The following is a 20,600-nucleotide window of genomic DNA, read 5'->3' on the forward strand; positions in this document are numbered from 1 at the left end:
ATATATCATATATCATATATATATATATGACAAAGCATGAAGTCTTTACATCTGAGGAGCTTGGAACCACAGAATTTCTGGCGTTTTTGTTAAAAAGACTGTTGAAATGATTAATCAATAATCAAAAATAGAATTTTCTGTTAATCAGCCAATCACTTAATCAGTTTCTCCTACTAACACAAGTTTGTTGTTTTTTTATCTGCTGATTTCCAACAGTGGGACCTGAATTTCTTTCTTTCCCCTCTTTGGTATAACATTTTTGTGAATGAAACAAACGGAGCAGAACAGGCAGCCTTATACGGCAGTGAACAGGTGGCATTAATCAGGCTGAAACCAGCAATTTATGACGAGCTGAGTCCGACTTGGAGCACTCATACAAGCAAAAATGTGAGAGAGATTTAGCACATGAAAATGTTTTTTCGCTGTGTCCCTCTGAAATTTAGTGGAGCAGACGTGTAAAGTAACATAAAATGGAAAATAATTAAGTAGTAAATGTGAAATCAAAATTATACTCACAGTACACAGTGCTGAAGTGGTGGTTATTTTCCACCACTGCTTTTCATATATGCTCCTAAGGAAAGCACCTCTCTCATGCTTCTGGAAACATTAGACACTATTTATGGTGACCACTGATCCAAGAAGAAATAAGAATAATAAGTAGAGCTTTACTCAGTTTCTCTTTGATCCAAGTGTCATCCTGCAGTTTCTGGGTCCCCACGTCCTTAGTATTGTTTAACTGTGTTTGCAGTGAGAACAGATCGCTGTCAGTGAGATGAAGGTTCAGTATTTGCTGTGTTCAGGTTGCAGGAAACAGACTGTACGTGTGCTTTCTTTCATGTAGTCGTGACCTCTGAGTTTCTGGTTTCTGTCAAAGTCGATTTAGAGACAGACTGGATATTCGTACAGTCATCTTCTCTTAAAGACGCTCAAGTTATGATGATATTAAACAGAGGAAAGCAGAGAATATTCTCATGATTTGTTTATGCTTGTGCATAACTTATATTTAAACTTGATTACATGTAATAATAGTCATAATTCTAGCTCTCTTATCATCAATCAACATTTGTTGTATATTTTACAGCGAAAGATGCAAAGAAAATGAATGAACAACAAAAAGATAGGCCATTGGATTGATTGCAGCTGTTACTGTAAATTGCTAAATCTATAATTTATTACACTACATCTGTCTTCTCCTAATGAATTCCTCTACATAGTTAATCCATTGTTGGGTAAATCTTTTGATATTTCAGTTCTTGATTTGTGATTCTAGAGGTTAAGTATCTTGTAAATGTGTATCTGTCTGTTTTAGAAGGTAACCACACAGTTTAGGTCAGCAAAACTGAGAAATAATGTAAAATTCAGAGATATACAAATTTTCAGGGATCATGTGATGCGTTAACAACTTCAAGTTATTCTGCAGCAGTGAAAGTGAAAGAAGCCTTGAAAGTTAATGCAAAAACAAATTTCCACAGGTGTCCTACCTTGGAACAACCTGTGTTAATACACCCTCAGGAGCTTTATTTGTAGAATATTTCAACTAAAAAGGCAATTCATGAAGGAAGAGAAATCAGTTGGTCACTGGTTGGTCTTATTGTGAAAATATTGACAAAACTCTTCATTATAATTTTAAATTTTATATATCAAAATGTCTCAAGTTTGGTGACGTAAATGTTGCTTTTAACTTTGCTGCTTACTTTTGTACCATTTAAGGTTTTTCACTGGACTTCGTGTTGTAAAACGTTTGACCTGCAGTGTAACTCAAAGCACTAAATGCAGCCTGGAAGAGGTGCTTGCACAGCTTGTTTCTGTTTAACAAAACAAGCCACACTTTCACAATTTAATTAAATCTCAACAGAAAAGCCTTACAAGGTCTCTGACTAAATAAAATATAGTCTGAGATTAGCAAAATTATTATTTAAATGATGACATTTTAAAATAACAAACAAAGCTAAGAATCCGACAAGTACGTGACAGGTTGGTACTTGGAGCCATTGCCACATTTCGGCTGACAGCACTGAGGTTTTGTAACATGTCAACAATCCTTTTAATAACAGAATCCAAACTAAACACAGACACTATAAACCCGCTTCCTTTAAGCCTACAGGAGCTGAGTGTATGAAAAATGTATTATGTTAAATAATAATAATAATAATAATAATAATAATAATAATTTTGTAAATAATAATAAAAATAAATTTGGGGTGACTTAAGCGACTGTGATGAGAAACAGCTGAGCAGGTTGAACTGGTGGCTGTGTGTGCAGAGGACTCACTCTCTCTGTACACTGCCTATCTGTGTATTGTTGTTGACATTCCAATTTGTTTTGCATTTACAAGCAGAAATCTAAAAATAAATAGATCCCACCCCGCTTTCTCGGACAGGAAGTTGTTCTGTTATTCATTGTAAACACTCGTTTCCTGTTTCACACGTTCTCATTTAAATTTGGATTCACGTTCCTCTTTTCTCTCCTCTTCCTCTCCATCTTTCTCCTCCTGGCATTGACTAAGTATGGATTATTCTGTATTTATCTCCTTTAGTTTTCTCCTTTCATCACCACCGTTTTCTCTTCTTGCTTAGTTGATTTAATTTTGTTTGTGGAATTGTGAGTTTCAGTTCAGTAAATTACTTGGTGACCCTATGTTAGCCAGCTATTGTTAGCTTGTATTACATTTCTGTTTGTGAACTCAGTAAACTGTGATCTTGTTCCTGTTGGTATTAACGGTCAGCTGGTGGTCGACTTCAGGGGCTCAGCCAGCCTTTTGCCTGTGAGATGGAGCTGAGAGATTATTATTTTTTTATATTTATCAACTCACATTTATCAAATCCCATATTTTTTCAGCAAAATCTGAATCGTCAGCTTCAATATCTTTGTAGCATCTAATGTTGCATAAATGACATTGAGTAAAAAGTACAATTAAGGATATCCTGAACAGGTTCTTTGGTCTGCGATGGAAGGCCCTTAATGTTAGAGTCTGACGTGATACGCAGATAAAGACATAAGATAGAACTTAATTCATTGCAAATTAAATCTTTGTGCCAAAAATGCTCAGAATAAATAGTAAAAAATAAATATACTGGCAAGTTGATATGACATGTTGATTAAATATGTATCTGACACAGCAGAAGCTTGTTTTTCATGAGCTACTCGATGCAAATTCTGAAGGTTTGTGTTAAAAACTATTAAACTGATGATAGAATAGTTTAACTGGAGAATTCCACTCCCCAAATTGACGTGACCTTCACACACTTTAATTTTCACTCTCTTATGCGGTGAAATGCTGCGCTGCAGAGCCAGCTGTCATAAAGGAGACCAGTGCTGCAACACTAGCAGGCTGAGGTGAACAAAACACAGTAGAGTTCAGTAAAGAAAGAAGCGGATTTTGATTTGTATATCGATCCTTCAGGAAGTGTACTTTGTTACTTTCCACAAGTGATTTTTACTACGTCCATGTTTCCGTTCATGGTTCTAGGTTCATCCTCTTCTAGGTTTGATTATTTTTTGGGACAACAGAGCTTAGCACTGGGCCTTTTTATTTATTTATTTATTTAGAGCTTGTGATCCAATGATTAATTAGTGGTCAGCTTGGTCAGTGTTAATAATAAGTATCTTTATGTCTTGCTGTCTGCTGATGTCTGTGAAGGTTCTCAGTCAAGGGCAACTGGGCTTGGTTGAAGATACTAGCTGTCTGCTGATACTTCTCTATGTCTGTCCTCATGGACCTGCATGCATTTCTTTTACTGATGTTTTGTTATACGAGAGTGACTTTTTTGTCTTTATATTGAGGACGTCTGCTTTGCATGTTTCAAATAGAGCATAATAATGCAGCACAGTGTCTTATTTATTTCTATTAATGTCAACATTCCCCATTTTATTGCTTTGCATATGTTTCTGTGTTGCATGTTTTAGTTAGTATCTAGCAATGTAGTGTCTGTATGTTCTTTATGATATTTTTTACTAACATTAATATTCTCTTTTTGTTATTGCTCTGCATGTTTATTTTCTATTTTATTTAGAGTTTATTTAGTAGTAAGTTTGTATTATTCTTTAGTGAGAAGGTACTTTGGAAATATAATTGGTTACCGATTACAAGTTACCCTATTTAAAATGTAATAGTAGTGTAGCTAGATCATTTAATTACTTTTTTGATTACTTTTCGAAATTTCTAACAAATATTTTGAACTTTTAACCATTTTCAAAAGACAGCTTGAGAGGCAATTTAATTGGCAGAGGGGTGGCGCTGCAAATTCAAAGCATCAGAATAACATCAACCTTTACTAAACTGGCTGGAAATTGCAAAGGAAGACACTGTACACATGAAAAACATGCAAAGCAGCAAAATGAATATTATTCAACATATAGCCGAGCTTTTTACAGATATTTTTCAGATGTAACCCCCAATGTAATCATGAGAAAAGTAATTGTACTTTAATCACATGTATTTTCCGTGTAACTGTAACTGATTACAGTGACATTTATTTTGTAATTAAATTACATACCTAAATTACATGTGACTGGTTACTCCCAAAAACATGGCAGGGACCACAAATGTAGTAGTAGTAGTAGCCTTTTGACTATCTCTGTCACATGTACAGCAATGTTTAGTAATGTACACTGTCTCTGTTAAATAAACAAGTAAATAAATAAATGGATTCCTCTCTCTCTCTCTCTCTCTCTCTCTCTCTCTCTCTCTCCCCCCCCCCCCAGGTGTGTTACCTGTACCTCGTCAGTCTTCTCTGACTGACTGACGCTGAACAGACACAAAGACAGCAGATATGGAGAGTGGAGCTCTGGGAATGGACACCGGCGCTGCTCCAGGTGGATCATCTTACTTAAACAGTTTCAACAATTATCTTTAAGTAATGGCCATACGTAATGATAAACAGCTGTTGAAATAAGTAGATGGAGGAATGGATAAACAGTTAAAATATTTCCCACTAGCTAGAAGTAATGCATGCACAGTTGAAACATTTAGCTAAAAGTAGTAGACAAATGACTGAAAAGATCCAGCTTTTGACACTTGGGGTAGTAGTATGAATGCAAACTCGACCAAACCGACCCACAAATTCAGTACAGTTCAGTTTATTAAAATTTATTGTAATACAAATGATTGCATATGTTTATACTGTTATTTAACATCCACTTTAAAGTCAGTTAAAATGAAAACATTTGGGACATGACAGGTGGTGTAGATGAGGCTCATCTGCTCAGAATGGGGGCATATCAAATAAACAAGGCTGTGGTTTTGATGGCTTGCTAATGTTTGATGCCGCAAATTCATGTATCAAAGTTCACCAAAACTTCAGGTGACTGTACGACAGAGAGTTTTCAAATATATTGGAATTAAATTTGTTATTACATTGTCATTAATGCTGAGCCCTCAGAACAGTTAGGTGACCTAGATATGCAGACAGATGTATGAGATGTGCGTGATGTTTCAGTTTAGTTCACCTGCTTTGGGTGTTTCTATTCAGGGAGTTGTAGCCTCTGTTTGTCAGGTTGAATACCTGCCAAACCTGATTGATGACTTCAAAGTAGTCAGGCGGTCTGACAGATTGTTTGTTTCACTGATTCTCAGATCCCAGAGTGCAGCCAACCTGCAGCTTAGCCTCTCTGCGGCGTCAGGCCTGGGCCCAGAGCAGAGACTCCCTCTGGCAAGACCAAGAACCAGAGCACTGTGGCCCGGAGGGGCCCCAACAGAACCAGATGGACGGGGAAGCACAGAGACCTTTAGAAGAACCAGGTTAGACTGAGCTCAACTCTCACCAAAGCAATGTTGTAGCTGGGAATATTTTAACGATTGTAAATTATATTTATATTATATTTATATTTTCAAAAAGCAAAATATTTCACATTAACCCTATAATTTGTTTTTCACAACAATAATATAATATTCACTTCCTTACACTAGCAGCTACTTTTACTGAGTGCCAACGTCAGGGCAGATTTTATCTTATCACAGTTATAGCAGTATTGACGTATATATCTGATAAGACTGACATGTTGCCAATGTTGTAGTCTATTTGTGGTAACTTAGAAACAGTGTCTCCAATACATAGTTTGTCCACGAAAGAACTCCTACAAGTTTATTTATTTGTTGTTGTTTTTTACTTTATAAATCAAATATTCGCTAAACAGGGAGAACCACACGTCTCTGTTGAGTGCACCGCTCAGATGGTCCGGAGCTGCATTTCCGCATTTCCAAGTTCCGCCTTTTTCGTTCCGTCAACATTATGTTATCAATTAACCTCTAGATAATCGATTATTGACATTTGTTAATCGATTCATAATCGTCCAAGTCCGTATCGCGATGCATCTAAAAATCTATTATTTTCCACACCCCTAATATTAAGGCAGAGCAAGGAACATGGTATGGATGGGCGTTATATAAATTCCTATATAGCAGCATATGTACAAATATTTATATCACAACATTGATATATATTGTAGTATTACTCTCAACTACTGTTGCGCTATTGAAAAAAATAGTACAGTGGATAATAGTTCAAAATATTAGGCTGGGTGATTTTAATTAAAATATATTTTTTGGCTTCCAACGATTATGAAAACAACATAATCGAGATAAAACAATTTTGGTGGCGCTTTGCGTTTCGCAATGATGCTCTCGTTTTGTGTACTTTACAGCGCGGGCGCCCGGCCCTCCCTAAAAGCCTATACTCTCTCTTAGCCAGGCTGTGATGTTTAGTTCAGCTCTAGACAGGAGTTTAACTTGTTGATCAACATTATTAGCTTAAGACTACGGCATTTTACACTGCATAAATTAGCCTCACAGACTTTTCCTCTGCTCATAGCTTAACAAATTATATATTATTTACTTATACTTTATCTTATTCACTGTTGGTTCAAGTCATTGCGTCTCCGGACAGAACACCCTGGTTTAATTTCAGTGTCATGTAACGTAACGAGTTGTCGTCAACTCAGGTACTTCACCAGTCTCTCCTCGGAGCACCTCCGGTGGCCCCTTCACCCCCCTAAGCAGTCACCCTGGGCAGACACTGTGTTGCTGTCATCCTGTGGTTGATGCTGTTCAAAGTTAATAATGTTGGATTACTATTTCTAATTGTGCTATCATGGGCTATTGGTTTGGAATTTTTGGCGTGATGCATACTGTATAATAATAAAAACAATTAACTATTTGTTGCCAAGAAATTTGGTTCAGACACTCATGTCCCCTTCAGGATGGATTGTAATGACTATGATGTGTCCTTAATTTTCCATCTAGTGCCATCATCATGTGAATATTATACTGGTGTGCAAATCCAAACATCTGTAAAACTTATAACAACTTACTGGAAAAACAATCGACTGATTGAATAATAAGAAAGAATCCTTTTAGTTGCAGCCACAGCAGCTTGAACACCAGCTGGATTATTTAGATGTAACCAGTGGTGGAATTGCAGCCTGCTGGCACCATGCCTGTAATTAGCTGAGACATCAACAGTTATAGTGATGCCAGACTTCAGGATATGATGTTTTTATAGCATGTTGTAATCATGTTTCACACAGCATCTGCTGGCTTGTTGCTTTAACATGCTGATGTGTCTCTCTATCAGGGCAAGCTAACAATATCACCAGCTGGCTGATTGAATGCAGGTACAGTATGAATTCACCACCTTATTAAAGGACAACACCCATGTTTTTTAATGTTCTGTTTTAGGCCATTTGCTACATGTCATATGTGTTGAAGCAGTGCAGCCTTTTCAAATCAATCCGCACTTGATGACACCTTAAAATAACATTGGCCAAATGCTGACTGTTATGGATTTTTCTGTTGAAGCCAGTTTCAAGTTGCTGCAAGTTGATTTTCTTAGAAATGAACAGAAACCAGTGACCGCTTGGAACAGTAGTGGCCAAACTACGGCTTGCGGGCCAACTATGGCCAATTTTAAACAAGGAATTTTTCAAATATACACTTGAATATGGCATTACACACCCACCCACCCAACTGTCAGCATCCTGAGTGACAGCCAGTTTGGGAGGTAACTCCAATGCTGTCGGAGAATCACTAAGCTTGTTTTTTAGATGCAAGAAGCATCACTAATTTTTATTTTTGTTGGCTTTTGTTGTATGTTTTATTTGCTGGCAGGGATCCAGAAGAGAAGTTTTTTTTATTGAGAAATGGACTCTTGTTGAGATCTGAACTGAGATAAGGGCCCATTTATTGGTGGTTGCACTGTGGGTTTTGTTGTTTTGTTATGAGCTTTGACTGTATAATACACTGTGGTTTACTTTGTGTTTCTTGTTCTTGTGTGCTTTGTGTTTCTTGTGTGTGGTACCTGAAATACCTGGTAGTTCGTGATTGTTAAGTAAGGTGGAGTGATTGTCATGTACTGAAAGACGTGGGTCCTTTGTGCATGCAAACATGCATGTAATGTATTTTATGTAAATATGTCAAACATTGAATGACGTTATTTACATTAAATGATGACTAAATGAGCTAAACGTTATTCCTTCATTTACCACATACATTTCTGAGTGGCAGACAAAATATATAGCTGCCTGCCACAGTAAGTTTCAGACCCTGCATACCATGGTGGATTACTAGTAGATGAAAACAATACCTCAGTTGATTAAACATGGAGGTACCAAAAAGATGGAAGATAGTGAATGAATGCCTGAAAATTTCAGAATCTGGCCCTTGACTTACAACATTTTTCTGTATATGGGCCACAGTCAAAAAAGTTTGGCCGCCTCTGGCTGAGACGGAGGAAAATCAATCAAACAAACTGAGGGATGATTTTAAAATGATCAGCAGGAACCTACAGAAAACAGACTTAGTAGTTCATGGACTGAAATATGAAAATTAAGTTAAATGGTTATTTCCATCCTGACTGACTGACTGAGTGAAAGGCTAACTGGTTTCCTTGCTACTAGTTTATTTATATGCTTTCGTGGTGTCTGGAGGTATATGTGTGTTTAGGAACGGTGTTATCAGCTGCTGACGTAGAACTGACATACTGCCCACGCCTAGACATTCAACACGCAGAACACACACACACACACACACACACACACACACACACACAAAGGGAGCAGACCAACACCCAGAGATAGGGCACCTAGAGCTGTTCGGGCAAAGCAAGAAGGAAAGAAAGAAAACAAGGAAGTGGCTGACAGAATACGGAAAGAAAGGCAGAAAAAAGAAAGTGAAGTAAAGAGAGGAGGTGTTCCTTTGTTTGAGTCAGCACTGTTATTACACACACACACACACACACACACACACACACACACTTCTTTGTCACAACCCACAATGTCCTTAGTAACGTTACCGTGGTACATGACCAGCAGACTCAAAATCACAAGTTACTATAACAACAGTTGTCAGGTAGGGGCCTGAGAAACATGGCTGCCGGTGGAAAGTGGGAGGATTAGCGAACACTGCGGCTGCGCACTGTTATACAACCATTCAAGTGTGTGTATGTGTGTGTATTGAATGGTGGCATGAAGTTTGTCCCATTGATAAGAGCTGCATGTTGTGTAACAGCTCAGTGCTTCCAGCATCCGGCTACAGTCAGCAGCTCAGACAAGCTAGCCCAGCTGCTGTCAACTAGGCTGATCTGTCAGCTAGGTACCAAAAACAGGATTTATCCTGGGATAGTTAACCTTGACAGACAGGCACTTTGCCTGCGTTACTTAGCCTTAGCCTGACAGGCATTTAGCTCTGGGATAGTTAGCCTTTATTTGACAGGCAGTAAGCCTGCGTTACTTAGACTTAGCCTGACAGGCAGTTAGCGCTGGGATAGGTACCCTTCTTTTGACAGGCAGTTAACCTGGTTACTGCATTAAGTCACTTTAAGGGGGTGTTTCTTTTCCTTCATTTGACAGGCAGTTAGCGCTGGGATAGGTACCCTTCTTTTGACAGGCAGTTAACCTGGTTACTGCATTAAGTCACTTTAAGGGGGTGTTTCTTTTCCTTCACTTGACAGGCAGTTAGAGCTGAGATAGTTAGCCTTAGCCTTACAGGCAGTTGGCCTGGGATAGTTAGCTTAACAAAAATCAGGAGGTATACTGGTATACTTACTGTCCCATTGATAATCAGAGATACTTTCCCTTAGCCCAACAGGCATTTTGCCTAGCATAGTTAGCCTCAGCCTGACAGGTTGTTATAGTTAGTATGGCCTGGTCAGTACTTAGTGTGGGCTTATGAGTTTAGCCTGACTAGGTGTTGGCTTTGGGTAATTAGTTTTATAAACAACCAGGGGTTTCAATGGGATTATTATCCTCAGTCAGCCTGGGTTTGATAGAATTGCTTGGTGAAGACTATCCCTTACCTTTCAGGCTAAAGGTATTTTAAGATAGCTTGATATAACAGTAAGATAACAGTAGATGAGCATTAAGGGCAAAACACACCAGCATAGAACATTTTTTATGTAAACTGCCTACTGGAAGATGCACATCATTGTGGGTTGACACATCCTGGGTACTGTGTCCTCTTGCCTTCTTGTGTGTGGCATACATGGTGTAATGCTAAGCCGGTGTGTTTTTACCCGTATACCGTGTACTAGTAGGAGCTGACCTGATCTCACTGATAGAGCAGTATGTTGGATTTTTATGTTTTTAAAGCTGAGTTTATGGTTTGGGTTGATATGTAACTCTCTGTCTCTGTCCCTATGTGTCTAGGACTCCCCTTGGAGCCTCTCTAGATGATCGGAGTGCCTCTCCCAGCAGAGGTAATCATTTTCTGTGTCTGTTATTAATATATTACATTGTGAGGACCTCAGACTCTTAGGACACTGATATGGCCTCCATTGTGGGAACCTTGGTTCGTGACTAAATACTTGCAACCATTCAACACAACTTGTTTTTAAAGTTAGACTTTGTTTTTGGGAATGTTTGCAGTTATGATTAGTAGATCATTTCAAGTACTCAATGTGTATTTATGCATATGTTACTGAAGAGTTTTTACAACTTTATTGCTTTTTGTGTACTTATGTGAAAACAGGAGCGCTGAGGAACGGCTGCAGCTTTGAAGATGACCTTTCACTTGGAGCTGAAGGTCAGTACGCAGAAAAACCCACAATACAAACAAGATTACAGATTCCTGCTAATTGTTAGCAGTTTCCTCCCCATGTTCTGCTAATTCTGTATTTTAACAATGCAGCCAACTTAAGGAACACTGTGACATTTTGGTAAAAAAAGTCAGTTTTGGTAGGGCTTTCCCCCAACGTAGATGATTTGAATCAGTATTTGAGAAACCCCTTATTCAAACCTCGTGTTGTCAGTTGAACTGTAAAGAAAATAGAAAAGTATGAAATGAAATGGAGGGCACATTGGTGCGATGCATGTGTCTTCACTCTTACGTTTGTTTGCCTCCTGAATTCTTTCAGCTTCAGTGCTGAATGCTAGTGAAGTCAACCTTCTACTGCCTTCTAGTGTGATCATGACTTGTATTGTCAGCAGTCAATATAGAGAGGAGCGAATTTGCATTGACTTTGAATGTAATTGCGGCTCATGGAAAATTCTCTTCACTTTCTATATGAACACACCTATAATGCTACTACTACAAAGGTGTGACTGATTCATTGTCACAAAATAATTCATCCTGTTAGCATAACCAGTCTGCACCACAGTTTGTTTAAGCCACAGATCTATAGATTTTTAAATGCGATATCTAACATGCGCAGGGCAGGGTTCGTTGTTAGGGACACATTGAGCAACTCATTACATAAGATTTTTCCCCATAAATCTTTATCCTTGTCACAGTCATATAGCATGTGTACCATTGGTTCTAACCCCTTTGTGATAGTTAAGGATTTTATTACTGACCTATGATCAGGAGAGCGTCCTGACCCCTAGTTGCTCCAGAGGCGTGCAACCTCTGACATATATAGCAATTGTAAGTTGCTTTGGATAAAAGCATCAGCTAAATGACTATTATTATTATTATTATTATTATTATAGCAGTGAGTGGGGAGTGACGATAAAAATCTCTCCCCCAGGGGATCGTAGACTCAGGATGCTTTTACCATTGTAGTTCTGTATATTTCGTCCGAACCAAGAAAAAATGATCTGTTCTTGCCTTTAGTTCTGTTCCAGTTTGCCTTCACACTGGCTTACCAAGAACTGTTAACGTGAAGTCATATAAACTGACCGATAACTCCTTGAATGGACAGTTTTGGCTACGGTCATCCTGCATCATAAGGATCATCAAATCGGGTGACTGACATGCAACACTTTAATGCTTCTTATATGTATATTTATATTTGCAAAGTTCACAAAGAAATAACTGATTATTAGTTTTAGTAGACTGCAAATCGGGGGAAAAAAGAAAGGCCGACAGGGAATACAGTGCCGAGGTGATTTATGGAGTTTCCTGATAGCTTTACTTGTTGTGAAAGTAGTTAACTGCTAAAAAACAAGAATGTAAAACCTGAACGACTACCACCCTTTGGCACTCAACCCCAAAGGGTGGTTCTCCAGCACATCAAAGACAACATCTCAGTCCTCCTGGACCCTTACCATTTTGCATTCAGATCCAACAGATCCACAGAGGATGCCATCTCCACTGCCCACAGAGCAGGTAATTGATACAGAAGATCATTGGTACCCATCTACCGAGCATCAGTGAAGTGAGGTGCCTGCACAGAGCTTAAAGGATTGTAAAAGACAGTACCCACCTCAGCCACAGCATGTTCACCCTGCTGCTGTCTGGCAAGGGATAATCCACAAACAAATGGGTGACATCACGGTGGCTATGTCCGCTTCTTGTATACAACCTGTGCTTGTACAAACATTCCTTTAATGTAATGAGAATGCTACTTGCTCACATGTGTAAATGAAGGACAGACAATTCGTGTCAGCAGAATCAACACAGCTCCATCTTCATTCCCCAGTCCTGTTTCTTCACAAGGGAAAAGTCAACAGTCACAGAGGTGTGGAAGCAAACTGCATGCATGACTGACTGTCTTCTGAGTGTGTGTGTGTGTGTGTTTTCATAATTACTCTGATCTGCTGTGAATACATTAGTAATGCCTCTAATAGCAAGAGGGTGAATGTGTTATTGAGTGAACAATATACTATAATGACTTTATCTTGAAGCACTGAACACTGACATGTGGGAATGCTGTGTATGTGTGTCTCAGCTGGTGGAATCTGAGACTGAATAGATGCTAATGAGCTGATGCTTTAGAGGTCAGAGGTTGTGTAGATGTGATCAGATATATCTTGTTCTTGTCCTGCGGTCTCTGATACAGTTTAGTTACAATATAGTAACAGTTAATTTTCAGTAATAATGTGTCCTCCAGCTTGATATCCCTGATGTGGTTGAATATTTTGGCATTGAAACACCTCTCTTAACTTCTTCTCTTGAAAAGTTTGTTGAGTCCTGCAGAACGTTTTTCTGACATGTGCTGGCAAAGTGTCGTGCGGCAAACCAAGTCTCTAGAATTATTCTTCGTTTAGACAGCATCAGTCAGCAAACCTCAGATTAGAAACAAAGTCTTAAAGAGATCACATTGTGCTCATTTTCAGGTTCACAATCTTATTTAGAGGTTGTACCAGAACAGGTTTACATGGTTTAATTTTCCTAAAAACACCATATTTTTTGTCATACTGCACATTGCTGCAGCTCCTCTTTTCACCCTGTGTGTTGAACGCTTTGTTTAAATCTTACCTCTACAAGATCTTTGTTGGAAGTTGCACATGTGCAGTTCCTAGTTAAGGACTACTAGCCAATCAGAAGCAGAGTAGGGCGGGTCATGAGAAGCCAGTAAACTAGGCTTCGGTTCAGCTGAATATCCCCTTACCAGCTTAGCACCATGGATGGAGCAAGAATGGTGAGTTATTAATCTGTAACAAAAAGTATCTTTCATCCATAATGTTTTAACTGAGCTCTGTCTCTACATCACAGTAACAACTTTATGTCCATTGACTGCCTGGAGGGTAGCTAATGTTTGGAAGGGAGAGGAGAGGCAGCAGGCGGACGTCTTGTCACTGTGTGCAGCTTAGTGTGTTTTTCCACCGGTGTTTTTGAGGGCCTGTCTGACTAGCCGCCAGGCGACCATTACGACACGCATTTTGCAGTGTCGTCACACGGATCAAAGGGGAAAGACTGGATTGCACACGATGATTATGCATGCTTTTTCACTTTGCAAACCTAGTACATGCACAAAAAAGATATGTAACTCAATAAAGGACAGTGGGAAAAGCCAAAAAGCATAATATGACCTCTTTAACTAAAAAGCTGAAGGACAAACGTAGCATCTAGATTAAATCAGTCCACAGAGAGGTCTAGGGATGGGATTTGATCAAATTTAAATCCATTATTGAATCAAATGATTCATCACCCTTATTGAATCTGTTTTTGTGAGTAACTAAAGGCTAAAATAACTGTCACCTTTTTTTGGCTGAGAAGGCAGAAACTTGTGGCTAGTGGCTGCCTAATTAATGTTCACAATATGAAACTGAGATGAGCAGCATGATACATGAAATGTTCATCTCACATGTTCAGTTAGCAGCTGTAGACTTCTGTACTTTACCAGCAACTTACTGAATGTAGTTATTCATAACTATGAAGTTGATCAAATTGAAAATTTGATATGATATGAGTCAAAGTTTAACTGGGAGATTCTTAAATTGACTTGAGGTGATCAGCTGATCAAGAGTCATCACTCTTCTGTAACTGTTGGTTCTTGTCAAACACACAGTCCACTCCTGCTTGTTCACAAACAATCTTTGGCTGAATACATACATCAGCTGCAGAGAGAACATTAACCAGAGAACAGACTGACTTTTCATTTTAGCTGTTACTGAATTAATGTTCATTTGCTACAGCTGCTCTGATCTGGCGCCGGTGATGTTTGTCATTTGAACCAGCAACAGCTGCTACCTGAATGTTTTCCATTGCTCTTTGCTGATAAAAAGAGTGAGAAGAGATCAAATGTTTGATAAGAGATTGATAAGATCTGAGCTTAACAAATCAGAGTTCTTTGCCTACTGGGAACTGGATCCCAAAAGTAACTAAACCCATTCTTAGAGAGGTAATTCATAGTCCTAGAAAGACCTCCTGCATCATCATGTTCACAGCTAGAGACACACTTTTAAAAATATCAGCAACAGGTACAGAATCCTTGACATACTTACATACAAATTAAGCATTTGCTCATGATTTATTCTCACTTTAACAATATAAAATATTGCCAAATTACAGTTGAAATATACAGTATATGGTCAAGTAACAGTCACTGTGGCTGCGTAGGATTGTTTTTGACTCATGTGATCCAAACATGACTCCAGAGTGTTGTAAAGTCCAAAAGTCAAAATTTATCGAAAAAACATAGAAGTAATCGTTTCCAAAATTCACAACATGTTTTTATTGAATGAAATGTTGTGCTTCAATTCATATTTGTTGCCATTTAGCCTTTTTTTCATTGTGGTCAAAACATTATTTGCTCTCCTACTTGCTGCACACAAAGGGAGGCACGCACCTGCATTAACAAGGAGTCTAGCTGCCACCTAACAGCACCATAACTAATGACTTATATTCATTAAAGAAAGTTGATTTAATAAAAAAGTAACTACCTCGTTTAATTTGATGGATCACTTTATTCAAATTGAGGATTTTGTCCGAGGATTTTTTTTTTTTAGGGTGACGTCATAAAATATGACAACAGACATTTGCTTCATTGGAAAGTCTCGATAGAAGCTTTAAATGTAAGCAAAAAATGTCATTATGTACATCACTAAGTAGGCCAACAGCATATCAGACATAGCATTGTAGGCTAGACAATGTCATGTGCTACGATGATGTCACCATGACCAGCACCTCACGTTGTTTTTTTAGTTGTTTTTTAGTTGTTTTTTTTACACAAATACCGTCATACACTGTGTACCCTGGGGAAATGTCAGGAAGGTATGAAGGTATAAGAAAACAGACACTGCCCAAGCCTAGCCTAAATCTCACCTCATCTTGTCCTGACAGTAAGTGCCGCAATCATGTTGACGTTTGTCAGAAGTAGCTTACATCTTTAGTGGTAAAGAAGACTTGTCATGTATGAGCAGATCCTAATGGGCTGTAATGATGAAACGTTATCAGGACAGGATGGGAGGGGATTAAAGTGTTAGTGTGTGAATGGGATAGCAGTGAATTAGTTAATGAAAGGATTCAAGGTGAATAGGATGGAAAGGAGTCAGAGTGAGGAAGCGAGTTGTTTGATGGAAAACCAGATTAAAGTAGCCAGAGACAGAAACACTGTGGATTCACAGATAGAAGAAGAAATTCAGCTGAAATAAAGTGAGGCAGAGTCAGGGCGACAGGTCCCAACAGGTTCTTTTGAACTGACAAAGGAAACAACAGGCCTCCAGCTGCTGATGACTGTCATTTCTCTGACTATAAGTTAACCTGCGTCACTTATAAAGTCACAACTGCAGCAGATTTAACTCTCAAAATACTCACTCTTTTTGTAAAAGCAGTGGGTCCTTGATTTCAGACAGCTTCTCATTTTTTAACAGGCTGTAATTATGCTCACTGAAAGGATGCTGGCAGTTTTTATCTGCATGATTTGGTTGAAAACACCATCTCGGGCTGACTTTTTAATGTTTAAGATGACCTGTATCAAAATGAGAGTCTTGTAAAAGGGTCTTAAACATGCATGAAGGATAGCTGATAGATAGATGATATTATGTTAATAGACTGAAGCTAAAGCGGCACATCCCAGGTAAAAAGTCACCATCCTCACCAGTTGATGATATATGTATGGCATGAAAACACAGAAACAGTATTGTTTTTGTGTGCGGAATAATAATAATTATACTATAGTAATTTGAATAATCTTAATTCCCTTGTTTTTCTCTGCAGCCAACTATCTTCAGTCCACCAACAATAAAACTGAACCCTGGTGAGTACTTTGATTCTCTGTATTTAGTAAATAAAGTTCCAGCTGTCTGATAACTCCTCCTCTCTCTACCCTGTGTGTTAATGCTTATGTGTATGTTTGTGTGTGTGTGTGTGTGTGTGTGTGTGTGTGTGTGTGTGTGTAGTTTTGGTCTTGCAGCGGATCAGAAGAGGAGTCAGTATAAAGAGAGAGCAAGAAGTATGAACTCCACAGGATCAGGGAAGAGCAGCACTGTGTCCAGGTCAGTTCACTTTGTCAGTCAGACTCATTGAGGTATCTCAGGTAGAGAGTGGCGGAGACACAGAGGGCTGTTATTAAACTTCAAACTAATTAGATGACACTACAGAGAACTCGTTTGTGTTGTTTTTGAGGCATGTAGCAAAGTGGTTCCATAGAGGAAATTTTACCATGACAAAGGGAAGCAAAAAATAATTTAGTTACATGACATTATTATTATTATTTATTCAGATTTTCTCCTAGTATCTAGTATCTAAGCAAAAAATAATTTAGTTACATGACATTATTATTATTATTTATTCAGATTTTCTCCTAGTATCTAGTATCTAAGCAAAAAATAATTTAGTTACATGACATTATTATTATTATTTATTCAGATTTTCTCCTAGTATCTAGTATCTAAGCAAAAAATAATTTAGTTACATGACATTATTATTATTATTTATTCAGATTTTCTCCTAGTATCTTTTCCTGCATTACCAGTTACTTTCCACCTCTTTAGATCCTTAAAAATCCTTAAAAACATTCTTCCCATAAAGCTACAATCAAAGATTTTCAAGGAAGCAAACCCCAATTTATGTATTATTTGTAGTTTGTGGTTGTGCTTTTTTTCACCAATAGCCACTTAGTGTATTTACATTCTGTAATTATCTCTCTATACAGTAGTTTTTTGTTAGTGCGGGAGTCCGTCATTCCTGCACTGGTTTTAAAGGGATTTACAGGAAACAATGCGGCCTATAATCCAGTGTTAACTGTAATTTTATCTATTTGCTATCAGCCTCACTGTTTACTCTTCACTGTCCTATAGCCGTATCACAGCTGGATTAAGTTACTGCTAATGCTAACCCAACATTTCCAACAAAGCAGTCACAGGAATCACAAGGTTGGCGTTGATGCCTTTCATCATAAATGTATCTTTAGAACAAAACATTTGGTCATTTTGGTCATTTTTTGTCAGCTGGTTAGTTTTAAATATGTTAAAGCTGACTAGTGTACAGGACAAAGATGTTGAATATATGTTTGAGGTCATTAAAAAACAGTGTCTCCATAACACGTACATGTCCACCAGAGAGCTCTGACAAGTTTCTTTTTCTGTAAACTGTCCCGCTCCGTGCATATCTTGGTCATAATCCTTTTAAAAAAACAAGACAGAAACATGTTTACGGTGTCCTTAGCAAAACATATTTGTTTATGTTATGCATTTAAAAAAAAAGCCAAAATGTTGTTAGATATCTTAAACTCTCAAATGTCAAAGTTGGTATGGACAGAGTCCTATATAAAACGTCTCTGGTATGGACCACTTCATTTTAAGAGGTCACAGGCAAAAAACATTGGAAACCACTGATAACAGTATGTAAGTTGTATATAAAGATGTAAACATGTTGGTTTACATGGTTGATTTTAACTGTTGTGGTTAGAGTCTGGGCAAAAGGCTTTGTTTTCTCTGAGCTCGTTGCAGTGAAATTTGACTGGTTTGAAAAATAATAACAGCTCACAGTATCACTGTTCTACTTCAGGTTGAAGCTTTTCCACATCTCCATCATTGATGCAGGTGTGGTCAATAAACTAATTCAATTAGTATCTTAATGTCTGAGGTACATCAGTAGGTTTGTGTGGATGATTTACTGTTGCACTAACTGTGGTGGAAAGTAGTCTTTTGGATGGCTGATGGGTGGGCAGTGCAAGGTGATGAGGTTAGAGCAGGGGGCGTGGCTGATGGTGAAATGTGTATTATTTAAAATGGTTCTTAATGTGCTATGGGTGGTGTATCATGGGTAATACATCTTTGTTGTATGTTGTTGATACAAGGTTTGAGAGACTCCTGGACTGTGTAACAAAGTTTTGCAACAGGATTTTTCAGGTTTCTGGGGACGTCAGAAAGAAAACCAATCAAACAGGTTCATGTGAAACAGGACCTTTAATGCCCCATTGTTTTCTGTTATATTGGCAGGGCTGAATGCAAACCCAGGTGTGCTACATCAGGAATCCGTAGTCTTGTGATCACAAGAATAAACGCAAATTCAACCAGTCCATGTAATTTTTGTTTAAAATGGCTAAACTCACAGAATGCTTGCCAGTTTTATCAACCATTACAATGTTGCGCATAAAAACAATCCAGTGCAGCTTGTCTTCTCAGGCACCACTTTACCCCCAGGCTGTGTGTCCCTATGACCAGCTAATGCCTAAAATTAAGATTTTTTTGGCAGCATTTTGGCAGCAGTGCAAGAAGCACTAAAGTTAGATTATGGACTCCATTCAGAAGAAAACCAAGTTACAGAAGCCTTACTTAGCTAGCTAACTGCAGGCTATGAGCCCACAGAAAGCCCATAAACAGGACATTCTTAAGATCCAAGAAATCCAAATTCTCACTTTCACTGGAACATATTACATACCACAATTCTTTAAACAGTGTGTGTGTGTGTGTGTGTATATATATATATATATATATATATATATATGTATATATAATATATATATATATATATATATATATATATATATATATGTATATATATATATATATATATATATATATATATATATATATATATATATATATATATGTATATATATATATATATATATATATATATATATATGTATATATATATATATATATATATATATATATATATATATATATATATATATACACACATTAGTAATTAATAGTAATTATTAATAATATCACTATGTAACACAAAATATACTCGATTGCAGATTTTTTGGGTCCTCTTAAGCCAAAATAATCACAATCACAGGGGATGATCCCCTGCTGCTGGTCAGGTTTGTTCTGGTTTATACCTCCTCTGGGTAGGGCTGTGAAGGAGCAGGAGAGAGACAAAGCATTGTTCTCCATCTCCAGGCTGAGGTGAGGCTGAGCCACCACCTTCAGTAACTACATCACTAACTAAACAATTAACCAACTACCTCACTAACAGACTAAAAACAAGCAGTGTGTGAGAAGTACTAACTGGCTGTCTGTATTTTGGTAGTGTGTCAGTGGTGTCAGGATCATCCTTACCCTGCAGCTAGACTGACTAAACTAACCAGCAGACTAACTCACCATCTAACTGACTGATCGGTTTACTGACTGAGTGGCTGTCTGCCTGTTTGTGTATCCACAGTGTGTCAGAGCTGCTGGACCTGTATGAGGAGGACCCTGAGGAAATCCTCTTAAATCTTGGTTTTGGTCGCGAAGAACCCGATCTAGCCTCAAAGGTTCCCTCCAGGTTCTTCAACAACTCCTCCTTAGCGCGAGGCATTGACATCAAGGTACTGACAACAGTAGTGTGATAACACTGGAAACAAACTCTAAATGAAAACAAATGTGGAATGTTTTTAACGCTGATTGAACTACTGGTGACCGCAGCACAAACACCAGTATACTCCTTGTGACTCTGACTCACCCAGAACACACCTAGCTAATGCTAGAAGGGAAATGACAATGTTAACATGCTGATGTTGATCAGGTAAAATGTTTACTGTGATCACAGTCTTGGGATATTAGC

At 38.1% G+C, this 20,600-nt stretch overlaps 1 protein-coding gene across 1 annotated transcript in view; it reads left to right on the forward strand.

The window, feature by feature from the left end:
* The window catches only part of LOC119904398 (protein ITPRID2-like), a 67,145-nt gene that overhangs the window by 24,376 nt on the left and 22,169 nt on the right, over positions 1–20,600 (forward strand). The window contains 8 exon segments of the mRNA XM_038721030.1: positions 4,706–4,816; positions 5,577–5,741; positions 7,573–7,612; positions 10,640–10,689; positions 10,962–11,015; positions 16,815–16,854; positions 16,997–17,092; positions 20,217–20,364. Coding sequence (XP_038576958.1) covers positions 4,774–4,816; positions 5,577–5,741; positions 7,573–7,612; positions 10,640–10,689; positions 10,962–11,015; positions 16,815–16,854; positions 16,997–17,092; positions 20,217–20,364 — 636 coding nt within the window. The 5' untranslated portion in view covers positions 4,706–4,773.

The sequence above is a fragment of the Micropterus salmoides genome, unplaced genomic scaffold (assembly GCF_014851395.1).
Source record: "Micropterus salmoides isolate LMB-PRFRI ecotype aquatic unplaced genomic scaffold, ASM1485139v1 Ms_hic_scaffold_15, whole genome shotgun sequence".
NCBI lineage: Eukaryota > Metazoa > Chordata > Actinopteri > Centrarchiformes > Centrarchidae > Micropterus > Micropterus salmoides.